This window comes from Cynocephalus volans, chromosome 10, assembly GCF_027409185.1.
Source record: "Cynocephalus volans isolate mCynVol1 chromosome 10, mCynVol1.pri, whole genome shotgun sequence".
NCBI lineage: Eukaryota > Metazoa > Chordata > Mammalia > Dermoptera > Cynocephalidae > Cynocephalus > Cynocephalus volans.
In genome coordinates, this window is record NC_084469.1 from 3,994,644 (window position 1) to 4,010,024 (window position 15,381).

The 15,381-nt window shown below is 40.1% G+C and overlaps 3 protein-coding genes across 3 annotated transcripts; all 3 read left to right on the forward strand.

The window, feature by feature from the left end:
- The first annotated feature begins 776 nt into the window (after nucleotides 1-776).
- On the forward strand, nucleotides 777-1,277 carry LOC134388256 (keratin-associated protein 1-3-like). Its single transcript, XM_063111154.1, has one exon. It carries the CDS (start codon nucleotides 777-779, stop codon nucleotides 1,275-1,277), a length of 501 nt encoding a protein of 166 aa, XP_062967224.1.
- A 7,044-nt stretch (nucleotides 1,278-8,321) lies between these two features.
- Nucleotides 8,322-8,882, forward strand: LOC134389339 (keratin-associated protein 1-1-like). The gene has a single exon (XM_063112883.1). It carries the CDS (start codon nucleotides 8,322-8,324, stop codon nucleotides 8,880-8,882), a length of 561 nt encoding a protein of 186 aa, XP_062968953.1.
- Nucleotides 8,883-11,929: 3,047 nt separating this feature from the next.
- LOC134389293 (keratin-associated protein 1-3-like) lies at nucleotides 11,930-12,445 on the forward strand. Its single transcript, XM_063112829.1, has one exon. The coding sequence runs from the start codon at nucleotides 11,930-11,932 to the stop codon at nucleotides 12,443-12,445; it is 516 nt and encodes a 171-aa protein (XP_062968899.1).
- The last annotated feature ends 2,936 nt before the right edge of the window (nucleotides 12,446-15,381 follow it).

Here is a 15,381-nt window from a genome sequence, read left to right on the forward strand (position 1 = left end):
AGTTTGGAGTTAGGTGCTATGGGTTCAAATCTCAGATTCACCACTTCTTAATGTGAACTTGGGCAAGTTACTTAAAATCATGTTTTCCTCACATGAATCATGCGGTAGCAATGGAACATACACCACAGGATTGCTGTGAAAATTAAGTGAATTGATACAGGCAAAGTATCAAAACCATTTAGGCACATGACAAGTGCTCCAAAAATGTTATCCATAACAATTCACCCACATTTTCCAGGCCTGAAGAAAGCATCCCTTCTGGCCAACTGCATCTAGCCTCGCTTCACAGTCAAAGCGAAGATGAAAAAGTTAGAGAAGGAGCAGCAGTCAAAATTAGAGGCCACGTTGCTGGAAATTAAACTGTCACGTGAGACCCAACAGCCCAATTTTAAGGATCAACGTTGAGTAATATTGACACTCCTTATAGGTGAGGCATCAGTCTATTATTCTTTGGGCAATGAGAAAATTTTAACAAATGCGGGGATTAGGGGTTATGCTCCCAATGAATACTAATGACTATGTGACCATGGTAAAAAACCTTAATTGAAGACCAAATATAATCAACTTTTAAAGGCTTTCAGAAGGTTGAACAAATAACTCCAGGGCAGGCCAATTATCATTCAGGGGCAAATTCTTTAAACACAAACAAGGAAGAGACTTTGGGAATTATGTAAATAGTAGCTGGCCAGGGCTTATAAAAGGCCCAGTGTGGAAGTCACCACCAAAACTCAAAATCTTTTCCAAGCAACCCACACCTCAGACCAACTCCTGACACCATGGCCTGCTGTACCACTAGCTTCTGTGGATTTCCCAGCTGCTCCACTTGTGGGAACTGTGGCTCCGGCTGCTGCCAACCGAGCTGCTGCCAACCGAGCTGCTGCCAGCCAAGCTGCTGCCAACCGAGCTGCTGCCAGCCAAGCTGCTGCCAGACCAGCTGCTGCCAACCGAGCTGCTGCCAGACCAGCTGCTGCCAGCCAAGCTGCTGTGGAACCAGCTGTGGCACTGGTGGTGGCATTGGCTGTGGCCAGGAGGGTGGCTGTGGAGCTGTGAGCTGCCGCGTCAGATGGTGCCGCCCAGACTGCCGCGTGGAGGACACCTGCCTGCCCCCTTGCTGCGTGGTGAGCTGCACACCCCCAACCTGCTGCCAGCTGCACCATGCCCAGGCCTCCTGCTGCCGCCCATCCTACTGTGGACAGTCCTGCTGCCGCCCACTCTGCTGCTGCTACTGCTGCCCACCCACGGGCTGTGAGTCCACCTGTTGCCAGCCCACCTGTTAAAAGTTAGGTTGATGACTTTCAACTTCAAGTTTCAAGTTTCAACTCAACTCAGTAACTAATTGTCTCTTCAACCATTCCTGGGTCAATAACAAATTCTTGAACTTTTATTTGGCTTTTGTCATGGGAGTTACCAAATATTTGGACCTCACGGACCTATCTGATTCCATTGAACAATGGAAAGAACTTGACCTCCTCTCAAAGAATGCCAAAGTACAAATTTGACCCAAGAGATCCAAAAGCCAATCTACCTTGGGATTGACCCTCAGCAAGCATTTAATTAACCCCACGCTCCGAAGCTCAGGGCTGCTATGGAAGAACCATCCGTCCTCAGATACATTCACCTCTTCTGTTCCATCGCCCTGCAATTGCACTTCCAATGAAGGGAGAATAATATACCAAGATCTAATAAATTATATTTATTGGTGCAGCTAACATATCTCTTTTTGTTTTCATTGAGTGTACTTATAATATGCATTTCATAAAAAGTCATAGAAAAGATTTTGACCGGATTTTGATATCCCACATTGCTGTTCTAATACCATGATTAGGTCCAGTGGAGGTTAATCCGCATAAAAGATACAATAAAAGCAGGTATTTAGGGCCTCAGAAACAGCACAAGTTCTGTTACCATATCTTGACCTCGCACAGTGCTTCCGCAGCCAGAGAGTTATAGAAGCCGGATCTCTAAATGAAGAGACAGAAAATTACTTATTTTTTCTGCCGGCTAAAGAAATGCATTAAGGCAATCTTTAAATAATGGAAATGTATGCTAATAAATCACACTCTTCCATTCACATGTAGTCTTGCAAGGTAGAATAAGAGAAGTATAAGATGGGGAAACCTCTCTCAGGAAAGATGTTCTCAATTAGAAGGAGTTTTTTACTACAAAAAACTTACCCCTAGTTTCTAAACAAGAACTGAGGACAACAAAGGTTTTGCTCTATTTTTAGAATCACTATATCTACTTTCATTTATATGTTCACTTAACAAAAATACACACATATTTATTACATATAAAAGTGCATTTATATATAATAAACATACACCACAAATTTATACACACTTAAACACAAGTATCAGGAAATGCTTCATACATTTGGCTGGTATTTCACACAAGGATCAGGATTAATTCATGTTTCCTTGGACTTAGAACTGGAGGGGGGTACTGAGGTATTTTTTATATAAAATATTATTTTGTTTAAAATTACAATACTTGATGAATTCAAGGGTTAATGAAAATCAGGAAATTAGAAGGCATCAATAAACGCTAACATACATAAGCAAAGAATTGATTTCCATGGCCCAAATCAGGTCTCTATCATCTAGACCTGATTCAATCCAGGAAACACCCTTGGATGCTAGGGCGGAAATGGAAACATGTCCTGTCCTCTTGTCCCTTTGATTGTAACTACTGACCACTTTCAGGTATTACTACCTAAACAGTTCCTGCTGTAAGGGAAAAATAAAATGACAATTAACTTAGGTAAAATACCAATTTCGCTTTTCATCATTACTATGCACTGAAAATCATTCATTCCCTCTTTTATTCAACGAGCATTTACTGAGTATCAGCATGCAAGATGGTGCAGAAGGCACTATCTAGGATACCAAAGTGAATCATACATGGTCAGATTATGTCCTTAAGGAACGAACTATCTAGTAGAGCAATTACACAATTTTAGCCCTGGAAGGTGTCTGAGAGATTATCTCATTTTACAGATGAATAAAACAATATTCTGAGGAATTAAGTGACTTTTCTGTGGTTGCACAGTCACTTTGTGGTAGGACCAGTTTGAGATGCTTAATTAACTTAATTTAATTCTCACTTAAAAGCTTGGTCCCCTACATCATGTGACCATCCCTAACTACCTAAAGCTGAGCCCATTTAAATTCCCTTTCAGCTTAAAATTTCATGGTTGTTTTTAAATTCAAAAGGACAGACTAAAAGTAATTGAGGTTTTTATCAATAGGGAGATGATTGAAGAAAACTACAGACCAATATCCCTGATAAATATTTATTAGAAATCCTCAAAAAAACACTACCAAACAGAATTCATCAGCACATTAAAAGGATTCAACACCATGACCAAGTGGTATTTTTATACTGGAATGCAAGGACGGTTTAACATATAAAAATCAATCAACGGAACACACTACATTAAGAGAATGAAGGAAAAAGAAACACATGGTCACCTCAATTCACACATAAGATGTATTTTATAGAAATCAAAACCATTTCATGATAAAGAAAAAGAAAATCACTCAACAAACTGGGAATAGAAGGAAACTACCTCAACATAATAAAAGCCATTTATGAAAAGCTCAAGCTAACATTATAATCAACAGTGAAAGTCTAAAAGCTTTAAGAACAAGACAAATATGTCCACTTCTGCCCATTCTATTTATCATAGAACTGGAAGTCCTAGCCAGAGCAATCAGGCAAAAATACCCAAAGCCAGCCAAATTGGAAAGGAAAACTTTAATTATTTTTGTTCATAGACAATACAATCTAATATGTAGGGAACCCTAAAGATTTCACAGAAAAAAACTTGTTAGAACTAATAAAGAAACTCAGCAAAGTTGCAGATACAAAACCAACACACAAAAATCAGTTTCATTTATATACGTATACTAACAATGAACCATCTGAAAAGAAAATTTTAAAAGCAATTACATTTATAATAGCATCAAAAAGGATGAAATACTTAGGAATAAACATAACCAAGAAGGGGAAAGAAACTAGAAACTAGAAAATGTTGCTGAAAGAAATTTAAAAAGATGAAAATAAATGGAATGACATTCCAGATTCATGGATTGGAAGACTTAATATTGCTAAGAGGCTAATACTACCCAAAGAATCTAATGCAATTCTTGTCCAAATCCCTATGGCATTTTTTTTACAGAAATAAAAAAATTTATCCTAAAATTCGTATGGAATCAGAGGAGTCCCAATGGCCAAAACAATCCTGAAAAAAAAGCAAAGTTGGTCTCACACCAACTTTTAGTCACACCTGATTTTAAAATTTATTACAAAGCTTCAGTAATCATAACAATGTGATATGGCATAAGACAGTAATATAGATAAGTGGAATAGAATAGAGAGCTCAGAAATAAATCCTAACCTATATGGTCAAGTTTCTTATTATTGATTTATTCATTCATTTATTTATTTATTTAAATTGACAAAGAAAAATTATATATATTTATTGTGTAAAAATGTTGTTTTGAAATACACATAGATTGTAGAATGGCTAAATTAAGCTGATTAATATATGTGTTATCTCACATTTTTTTTTTTTTGTAGTGTGAACACTTGAAATCTACTCTCAGCAATTTTCAAGTATACAATACACTGTTATTAACTATAGTCACCATGTTGTACAACAGATCTTTTGAATTTATTTCTTTTATCTAAACCGAAATTTTGTTTCCTTTGACCAACATCTCCCCACCCACCACCCACCAATCAGCCCCTGGTAACCACCATCCTACTCTCCGCTTCCTAGGAGTTCAACTTTTTTAGATTCCACGTATAAGTGAGATCATGCAGCATTTGTCTTTCCACGTCTGGCTTGTTTCACTTAACATCATGTCGTCCAAGTTCATTCACATTGTAGTATGTGACAGGATTTCCCACTTTGTTAAGGCTCAGTAGAGTTCCATTGTGTATATTTACCACATTTTCTCTATCCGTTCATCCACTGATGGACACTTAGGTTGATTCCATATTTTGGCTATTGTAAACAAAGCTGCAGTGAACACGGGAGTGCAGATATCTCTTCAACATCCTGATTTAATTTCATTTTGATATATACCTAGTAGTGGGATTGCTGATCATATGGTAATTTACTTTTAATGTTTTGAAGATCCTTTTTATTGTTGTCAATAATAGCTGTACTAATTTACATTTCCACCAACAGTGTATCCTGGTTCCCTTTTCTGTGCATCCTCTCCAACATTTGTTATCTTCCACCTTTTTGATTATGCCATTCTTCCAAGTTTGAGGTGTTTTCTCATTGTGATGTTAATTTGTATCTCTCTGATGATCAGGGATTTTCAGCACTTTTTTCGTATACCTGTTGGCCATTTGCATGTCTTTTAAAAAATGCCTATTCAGATACTTTTCCCATTTTTTAATCTGGTTATTTGTTTCCTTACTATTGATTTGAGTTTCTTATATATTTTGTGTAATAACTCCTAATCAGATATATCATTTACAAATATTTTCTCCCATTCTGTAGCTTTTCTCTTCACTCTGTTGATTGTTTCCTTTGCTGTGCAGAATTTTTTTTTGTTTGCTGTAATCCCATCTGTCTAATTTTGCTCTTGTTACCTACACTTTTAGTTTTATATCTAAAAAAAAAATCATTGCCCAGACCAAGGTTATAGAGCTTTTCTTCTATGTTTTCTTCTAGTAGTTTTAAAGTTTCAGGTCTTACATTTAAGTATTTAATCCATTTTGAATTGGTTTTTGCTTATGGTGAGAGATAAGAGTTTCATTTCAGGTTCCAGTCAAGATGGCAGAATAAATGGTCCCCAGCATCACTCTCTCGCACAAATCAACCAATTTACAACTATAAAAATATAACAAAAGCCACACTGTGGCCGCTGGAACTCAGGAGAAGAGGAGGAGAGACCTACAGAGTTCATGAGCGGGGAGAAGCCACGATGAGAGAAAGAAAAAACTGCTCTGAGTGTTTCGGGCTGTGGCCGCTTTAAGGCTGGAACTGCTGAGCACATGGAGCAGGAGCAGGCAGAAGCCTCAGCTGTGCCCTTGGGATGGAGTCACTTGCAGGCGGCAGGGTAGAAAAGAGCCTTGGTGGCCCCCAGGACAGCAAGACCACGAATAGGGTACCCATGGACCCATGCAGCAGTGAGGAGCCAGAACAGCTGAAAAAGGGGAGCCATTCAGAGGCCAGAGAGTCATCACAAGGGGCCGGCACAGGGCCCGTCCCATGGGAATTGTATGGAGCACCAGCAGTGGGGGAGACATGCCCACCAGAAGAACGCTGGGACACAGCAAGGACAGCTGATCCACCCCTCAGTCAACACAGGACCACTCAGAGGAGACTGGTTGGGAATGCAGAATTGCATGGAGTGCAGTTTGATGAAAAGATTCAGGCCCAGATCAGAGTTTCTACAGAACCCAGGTGCACCCAGTCTCTGGAGAGCTGAAAGTACCTATAAGGTCAACCATTAAACCCTGAGCTGCACAAAAAGCCTTCCCTAGGGAAACAGCAGCAAAGCAGCAATTTAGCTCAACCACACAGCTCAAGTACCGGTTCCCACAGGAAGTTTCCCCATTTTAGAAGTAAGCAAAGGACAAAAAATTAGTTCTGGCCCAGGCACACTGCCAGCACCTCGGCCAACCCTGGGACATGTGGCTTGGAGCCAGGGACTGGACCCCCCGCCCACACCCAAGCACACCACCAGCACCAAGGAACATACCAAAAACATCACCTCTGTGTGGGTGGCCGACCACAGCTACCACAGTAACCATGGCTACTGCAAAAGTGGCTAGATGTCACAACCACCACACAGATGGTCCACCAGCCACTGGAGTGCATTGACACAAGGAGAGTCACCAGCAGAGACCAAAGAAAAGAATAGGATGTCTCTCTCCACAAGGCCAATCCAGAGTGACAGAAGAAGCATCTGCTCTACGATAATATGGGGGACCTGAACACACTTTTCAGCATTGGACAGATCATTTAGGCAACATATCAACAGAGTAACCACTACTCTTTCACAGGGAGAGAAGAAATCTAGGGTTATCAGTGATGGGAAGGGGAGGGGAAAGGGGGATATGGAGAGATTGGACAAGGGGCATAAGGAATAAGTACAATTTGTAACAATAGACATACCAGTAATAGTGATTTGATCAAGAGGTCAACACAATATTGAATCCAAAAAATATGTATGATCAATTAGGATTCAACAAAATAAATATATAAAAAAAGAAGAGTTTCATTTCATTCTTCTGCATGTGAATATGGTCAAATGATATTCAACAAGGGTGACAAGACCATTAATAAATCGTTAAGATGGTTAACATAAATGATTAAAATGGTTAACAGAAATTTTATGTTATGTATATTTTACCATAATTAAATTTTTTTAAATGTGTGTATGTGTGTGTATAGGAGACACAAACTTCACTGAAATAGGAGATATATGTCAATATATATTCTTGTTTATATTTTCAGAATCAGGGAAAAAGTGTCAAAGAACATGCAGCAAACTCTTAATATTGATTATCTCTATAATACTAGTTTTAACTGGGATGTATGTGTGTTCAGGGAGGGAAAAGAATATTAATTTTTCTTTATATGCCTCTGTACTGTTTGATTTGTTACAATGTGTATCCATTACTGGCATATAGTTTTAATTCCGTAGAGTCAGAAAAAAACCTACAGGCAAAAGCCATTAAAGATTTCAGCTGATAATATGTACATTGACAACCAAAGGCAAGAATAGTAGTTAAAGCTCTAAAGGTCCCATAACTTGTCCAACTAATCATAGAAAGGCATACTTGGTTTGAGCATTGATGATGCTAACATTAGTCTCTCCGAGTCTGGACAAACTGTTTGTAAAATTATGATTATGACTGAGTGACCACTTAGGAAGAAAATGTTCAGTTTAGATTAATTCCGTCTAAAGGTGATTAAAGGACAAGTATACAAACTGAGCCAGAGTAATGCGCTTGGCTCAAGTCTAGTCTGTCATGTGACTCACATAGAGAGACATCGCTGTGCTAGGCTCCCAGGATGAGCCTTCACCTAGTCCAGAGGGCAAAGAAGAAACATAATGGCACTTAATTGAATAATGACCACAGCAGGCTATTGAAATGCTATTTATAACTTTCTAAACAACTCAGGCATTAGCCAATCAGAGACTGACTTTGCAATTGGCATCAAGGAAAAATGCTAAATATTAGGTAAATATGCAGCTATAGGAAATATATAAAGGGCCAGATGTAGGAGGTGCAGCCAAAACTCAGAAACTTCTCTTAAAAATACAACTCTCTACTTAACTCCTGACACCATGGCCTGTTGCTCCACTGGCTTCTGTGGATTCCCCAGCTGCTCCACTTGTGGGAACTGTGATTCCAGCTGCTGCCAGCCAAGCTGCTGCCAACCGAGCTGCTGCCAGCCGAGCTGCTGCCAACCGAGCTGCTGCCAGCCGAGCTGCTGCCAGACCAGCTGCTGCCAACCGAGCTGCTGCCAGCCGAGCTGCTGCCAGACCAGCTGCTGCCAACCGAGCTGCTGCCAGCCAAGCTGCTGCCAGACCAGCTGCTGCCAGCCAAGCTGCTGTGGAACCAGCTGTGGCACTGGCGGTGGCATTGGCTGTGGCCAGGAGGGTGGCTGTGGAGCTGTGAGCTGCCGTGTCAGATGGTGCCGCCCAGACTGCCGTGTGGAGGACACCTGCCTGCCCCCTTGCTGCGTGGTGAGCTGCACACCCCCAACCTGCTGCCAGCTGCACCATGCCCAGGCCTCCTGCTGCCGCCCATCCTACTGTGGACAGTCCTGCTGCCGCCCACTCTGCTGCTGCTACTGCTGCCCACCCACGGGCTGCGAGTCCACCTGTTGCCAGCCCACCTGTTAAAAGCCAGGTTGCTGACTACTTAGGAATGAAAGGGGAATCACAGCAAACTACGCTGACCTCTGAAGAAGTGTTCAATTTTACTTGAATACTAAGTGTCATGGTGTTGCTAAGCCACTCTGAGATCACGAAACTCTTAGTCCCGACCCCTGTGGATATGCTGAATTAGCTCTCACTCAAAACATGTATCAACCAGTGTTCTGGATGTCCTGCCTGAGCGGTGTGTCAGGATAGAGTAGTTCGTGATTTCAGTGACATCTCTGCTCTCCTCCCTATCTCTTGATCCCCACACATCTTCAGACCTCCTTTCTCCTTGAATATTCCCTGTTAATTTCTAATAAAATGGCTTAATGTGCAAAGCAAACTGAGTTATGTCCTCCTTCTACCTTTAAGTGGGCCTACCTACAGCCAAAATTCAAGAAGAGTGGACTTGCGTTTTGATAATAACCTTTCTTTTTGTTATTGTGATAAAATATATACAACATAATGTTTGCTGTTGTAAGCATTTTTAAACATAAAATTGTGTGGAATTAATTACATTCACAATGCACTTTTACCACTACCTCTATCGATTTCCAAATCTTTTTCATTATCCTAAGCATAAACTCTTACCCATTAAGCAATACTTTTTCGTTATTCCTTCCCCCCTTTTTCTCATAGCCTCCAGTCTACTTCTGTCTCTGAAATAATCTTAATTCATTAATTATAAGGTCTCAACCAGAAATATTAAATACAAATTATGCTTGAATCCATTAACTTATTAATAAAATGCTCCACACATTAAATAATCTTTATAGTTATTCAAACACTTTCATGCTCTAATCCATTATGATTATGTTCAGATTAATAAAGCCACTATTTGCTAAAATTTTCAGGTGATCCAAGGCTATGGATTTCTACCTAGATGTCCTTCTACCATCTTTAATCTCTTTCCATTTAATATACTAGATGTTCTCCCCCGTTCAATCCCAAAAGCTAAAGAAACTGTATTATCTACTAAATGCTAGAAGGAATGGAGATAACATTTATTTAAAATGTGCAAAATAAAGAAACAAATAAAAAAAACTGTCAACCAATCTATATCTAGAATCTACTTTTCAAAAATGAAGATGTTGTAAAAACTTTTCAAGATAAACAGACCTGAGATAATTTGTTGCTAGTCAATCTGTAAATGAAGAAATGCTAACAGACATTCTCCGGGCTAAAAAAATAAATGAATAAATAAGTAATAAACCTACCAGAAACTATCTATTTTCCCAGAGCACTTAGGTTTAATTCCCATGCCTTAGGCCATCACGTTCTTCCCACTGACTCCCAAATTGTTCTGTAAGCTTCTGCTCTCAATGTTTACCTCCATCCACTGTAAGAATGTGTAAGGTGAGTCTCTGGGCTAAAGAAGAGCAGAACAAACAGCTAGGGGAGTACCCAGTGAGTTCTATCATCACCTTGCGTCAGGCAGATGCATTAGAAATCTGAAACTGCTCTACTGTATTTCGTGCTTTGCAACTCAGCTTGAAAGATGTTCTCTTAAAAAGTAAACACAACCCTATAACAACAACAAAAAAATAGCTTTTACCATTTAATTTTTTAATCCTTCATCAAGCCTTTGAGTGCAATATACAAAATACAACAGGACACAAATATACTTTAAGAAACATGTTTTCAAAGTTATTTACAGGCTCCCAGAACTTACCTCTATTGTTTAATTGGTAGTAATGATGGATCACACCCAAGATTATGCATTTCAGAAAGGAATAAAGTTGATGGAAGTACATTGTTCAAAATGTCATAACTCCTAGATGTTTTTCTGTGAGCCTTGGTTCAACCATTAAATTAAAAAAAAATAATCAGCATTTCCTAGTCTCTAACATGGCTCCTTCAAGAGAAGTACTACAGCTTGAAAGTTCTATTTAATCATTTATTAGTGGTACAGGCATCCATGAATCATGTCTTTTACTCCACCCATTCAATAAACATTTATTTATTTTTTTTTTTAAGTTTTATTTTGTCGATATACATTGTGGCTGATTATTGCTCCCCATCACCAAAACCTCCCTCCCTTCTCCCTCCCCCCCACCCCCCCAACAATGTCCTTTCTGTTTGCTTGTCGTATCAACTTCAAGTAGTTGTGGTTGTTATATCTTCTTTCCCCCCCCCCCCGGTTTGTGTGTGTGTGTGTGTGTGTGTGTGTGTGTGTGTGTGTGTGTGTGTGTGTGTGTGAATTTATATATTAATTTTTAGCTCCCACCAATAAGTGAGAACATGTGGCATTTCAGAAAGACAAAGATTGCCAGCCAAGAATACTCTACCCTGCAAGGCTATCCTTCCGAAATAAAATAAACATTTATTGAATCAGATTTAATGAATATTTATTAAGGTTCTACCAGAAGCACAGCACTCTGCTGGAAATCCTCCTATATACTATGTCATTTGGTTCATAAGAAAATATTTCTGGCCTGGAATACAGATAATATTTACAGATTTAAGTTGGTTTAACTCAAAAGAACTATAATGGTAATTTGATATGATGTTGGAGCAAATGATACGGAATCTCCAAATTGTACTCTTTAAGTTCAGTGGATATCCTGATGTCCTAAGGTCAGTAGAATTCAGTCTATATATTCCAGAGGAAAAATAATAGGTAAAAATAGCAGCACAATTACCCTTAGCCTTGCAGGTCTGGATAAATTGTCGCATGGAATTAGTACTATACAAAATGAGGGTGTTGACTTCAACCAAAACAGGAGGACTCTTTGAACATGAGAAACCACAAACATATTCCAAAGAGCAAAGGACTGATATGAGGAGTCCCACTGAAACTATAAAACAAAGTAATTTCTAAACTGCTGCTCATAATGTGTCATAAGTACTTCAACGTAAGCCAATCAGAGGACCACTGAGGAACAAATTTAAACAAAAACAAGGAAAATATGTTAAGAATTTGATAAACAGTAGCTAGCTCAGATATATAAAAGGCCCAGCATGGAAGTCACCACCAAAGCTCAGTAACTTCTCTAAGCAACACAACTCTCAACCTAACTCCTGACACCATGGCCTGCTGTACCACTAGCTTCTGTGGATTTCCCAGCTGCTCCAGTTGTGGGAACTGTGGCTCCAGCTGCTGCCAACCGAGCTGCTGCCAGCCGAGCTGCTGCCAACCAAGCTGCTGCCAGCCGAGCTGCTGCCAACCGAGCTGCTGCCAGCCAAGCTGCTGCCAGCCGAGCTGCTGCCAACCGAGCTGCTGCCAGACCAGCTGCTGCCAGCCAAGCTGCTGTGGAACCAGCTGTGGCACTGGTGGTGGCATTGGCTGTGGCCAGGAGGGTGGCTGTGGAGCTGTGAGCTGCCGCGTCAGATGGTGCCGCCCAGACTGCCGCGTGGAGGACACCTGCCTGCCCCCTTGCTGCGTGGTGAGCTGCACACCCCCAACCTGCTGCCAGCTGCACCATGCCCAGGCCTCCTGCTGCCGCCCATCCTACTGTGGACAGTCCTGCTGCCGCCCACTCTGCTGCTGCTACTGCTGCCCACCCACGGGCTGTGAGTCTACCTGCTGCCAGCCTACCTGTTAAAAGCAAGTTGATGATTTTTAATCGCCCAAGACTCAGTATCTCTAAACTGTTCATCTCTTGACCAACCTGGACCACTATCACATTCTTAGACTTGTTGCATTTTCTCTTATGAGGGCTACCAAGTTCATGAGCCTCACAGGTCTACCTGATTCCATTCTACAAGGAATACCTTTCTGCTCCACCGTGGACACCAAAGTGCTGCAAACCCATTTGATGACCATCTGATTTCTTTGGATATACTATTTTTGCTATTCTTGCAGGATTGAAAATTACTGACATATTGTGGAATTTATCTGTGAGAACTGTCCACAAGTCTAAAATTTCCCAGCTTTATGATCCATTTTTATCTTCTGTTTTCTGAATTTTTTTCCAACATCAAAGGCATGAGAGTATAGCCAAGTGACATTCGTCAGATGCCACCAGAGAATATGGAAGCTCTTCACACAACATTCCACTTCTGAAGGAGGCTGGACCTTTCCACATTGCAACAGATGATCCAAGCCTTGTTTTTTGGATTATAATGATCTTGTCTTCTGGCTCTTTCAGTTATACCTGAGATATAATGTCTTCTGTCATTTCTAAATAAATATTATATCCTGGGCAATTAAACCATGCTCTTTGTTTCCACTTACATATCAAGTGGTTTAAATACTTATAATTCAAGAATGTCTACTTGAAATAAGTTCACTTATTTCTTTTTTAAAAAGAGTAATGCCATATATGGTGCATTCATTCACTCATTCATTTCATAAAAATGTATTGACTACCAGTTCTACAGAAGGGGTTATGTAGATCAGAAAGAGGCAGAGTTAATTCTTATTCCTAAGGACCTTACTATCCAGAAGGAAAAAAATAGATGTATGAAAATAGCCACATAAAATGCCATAAGATAAATTGTATTCTCTCAGCAGTTGGTAGAAGAATTCCTCTTGAGGGATAGATGCTTTGTGGCCAATATGCCTTGAGAGGTTTACCTGCAATAGTATCCCCAGGGGACATGCATGTTGGCACCTCCATAAACCTAAAAGAAGGATGTGAAACAATTACACATGAGAAAATACTATGTTTACTATGTATTTCACTATGAAACCCAGTGAAGGGGCTGAGTCTCATGTCTGGGTTGATTCACAGGAAGGTGAAAGACAGCCCAGGAGCCAGACAGAGCAAGGGGACCACAAGAAAGAAATGCCTCAGGAACTTGCAGAAATCATGGATTGTCACCACTGTGGAAAGTAGTGTCTTGGTTATGTGAACTGCAAAGAAGACAGAAGAACCAGAAACAGGATTTCAAAAAAGGAAGCGATCACTCGGAATCAGCAGAGGCTGGGGGTGAGGAGGGGCGCACATACAGCATGAGGGAAGCTTCATTAGAGAGATGATATTTGAAGTGGTCCTTGAAGGTCATTCCAAATGGAAAGAAAACAATGAACCAAAAAGAGCCCAACACCTACCAGAATGGATAAATTCAAGCAATCACAACGCCAAATTCTGGTGAAGATGTGAAGCAACAGGAACTCTCTCATTCATTGCTGGTGGGAATGCAAAATGGTACAGCCACTTTGGAAGACAGTTTGGCACTTTTTTACAAAGCTAAGCAGAGGCTTACTGTACAATCCAGCGATTTTGCTCCTGAGTATTTACCTAAATGAGCTGAAAACATGTCCACACAAAACCTACACATAAATGTTTATAACAGCTTTATTAGTAATTGCCAAAAATTGGAAGCAACCTAGATGTCCTTCACTAAGGTGACTGGATAAACAAATGATGGCACATCTATACAATGGAATGCTATTCGGTGATAAAAACAAATCATCTATTAAACTATAAACACAGCAGGGGGGGATCTTAAATTCATACTGCTGAGTTAAAGAAGCCAGTCTGAAAAGGCTACCTACTCTGTGATTCCAACTATATAACATTCTGTAAAAGGCAAAAATACAGAGACAGTAAAAAGGTGCCAGAGTGCCCTGCCTGGCTATGCTCTGTGAATCCCTGTGGTCCAACACTAGAATACAAGATTATAAATTAAAAATAAATAAATAAATAAAGTTCCAGAAATAGAGAGACATAGAACTGTCCAATGAAACCCAAATTGCAGTCAGCTATGGGCTTCTAAGAAAACTTTCCTTTCTTAATAAAAGGGACATGCATTTCTGGTACTCCCATTTCCTCCTCACCCAACCCTTCTTACTTCAAACACAGGTATGATGCCTGGAGCTACAAAATCCCAAAAGAATGGAATAGACGCTGATCCCGACATAGATGTGCATCTGAACCAATGTTCGCAGCTGTCTACCTATAAGAATAAGCCCTAATTAACCAAGCCAATACTTGTTGTCTTTTTCAAAACTTGAAAACTAGAATATTTCTGCCTACTACACTACACAATAGACTGCACTAAGCTCTCAAAATTGCAGCTTCCTATATACGACATCTAAGAAGACTTGGGTTGCATAAACAGTTCACTGATGGTAAAAGGACATACATTTCAAATTCCAAAGCAAAAGTGAGAGCATTTCTTTTATTGAGGATCATTGATCATGTGAAGATAACAACAACAGGGATGATGGTGGATCGAGGTATGAAAGGAAGAGTGTTGGGGAAGACACACAAGAAGGGGAAAGATGGAAACCAGTGTGGTCTCATTAGTATTGATGCGGATTAGTGCTGATTAGTACTGATGCCACATGCTACGTATACTTCATGTGAACTTTATTTCTTGTACCACTTACACAAATCCTGTACATACCTATTGTCATCCTGGCTGGTAAGTGGGGAAAACAAGTCTAGAAGAGGTTAAATAGCTTGCTTACAGTCACATAGCTCATAAGATTTTTTAAAAATTAAAAATTAAAAAAAAACCTGAAATCTGAACCCAACTCTGCCTCCAAAATTCATAACGAGAGAATGAAATTAAGGAACTAGAAGTAAAG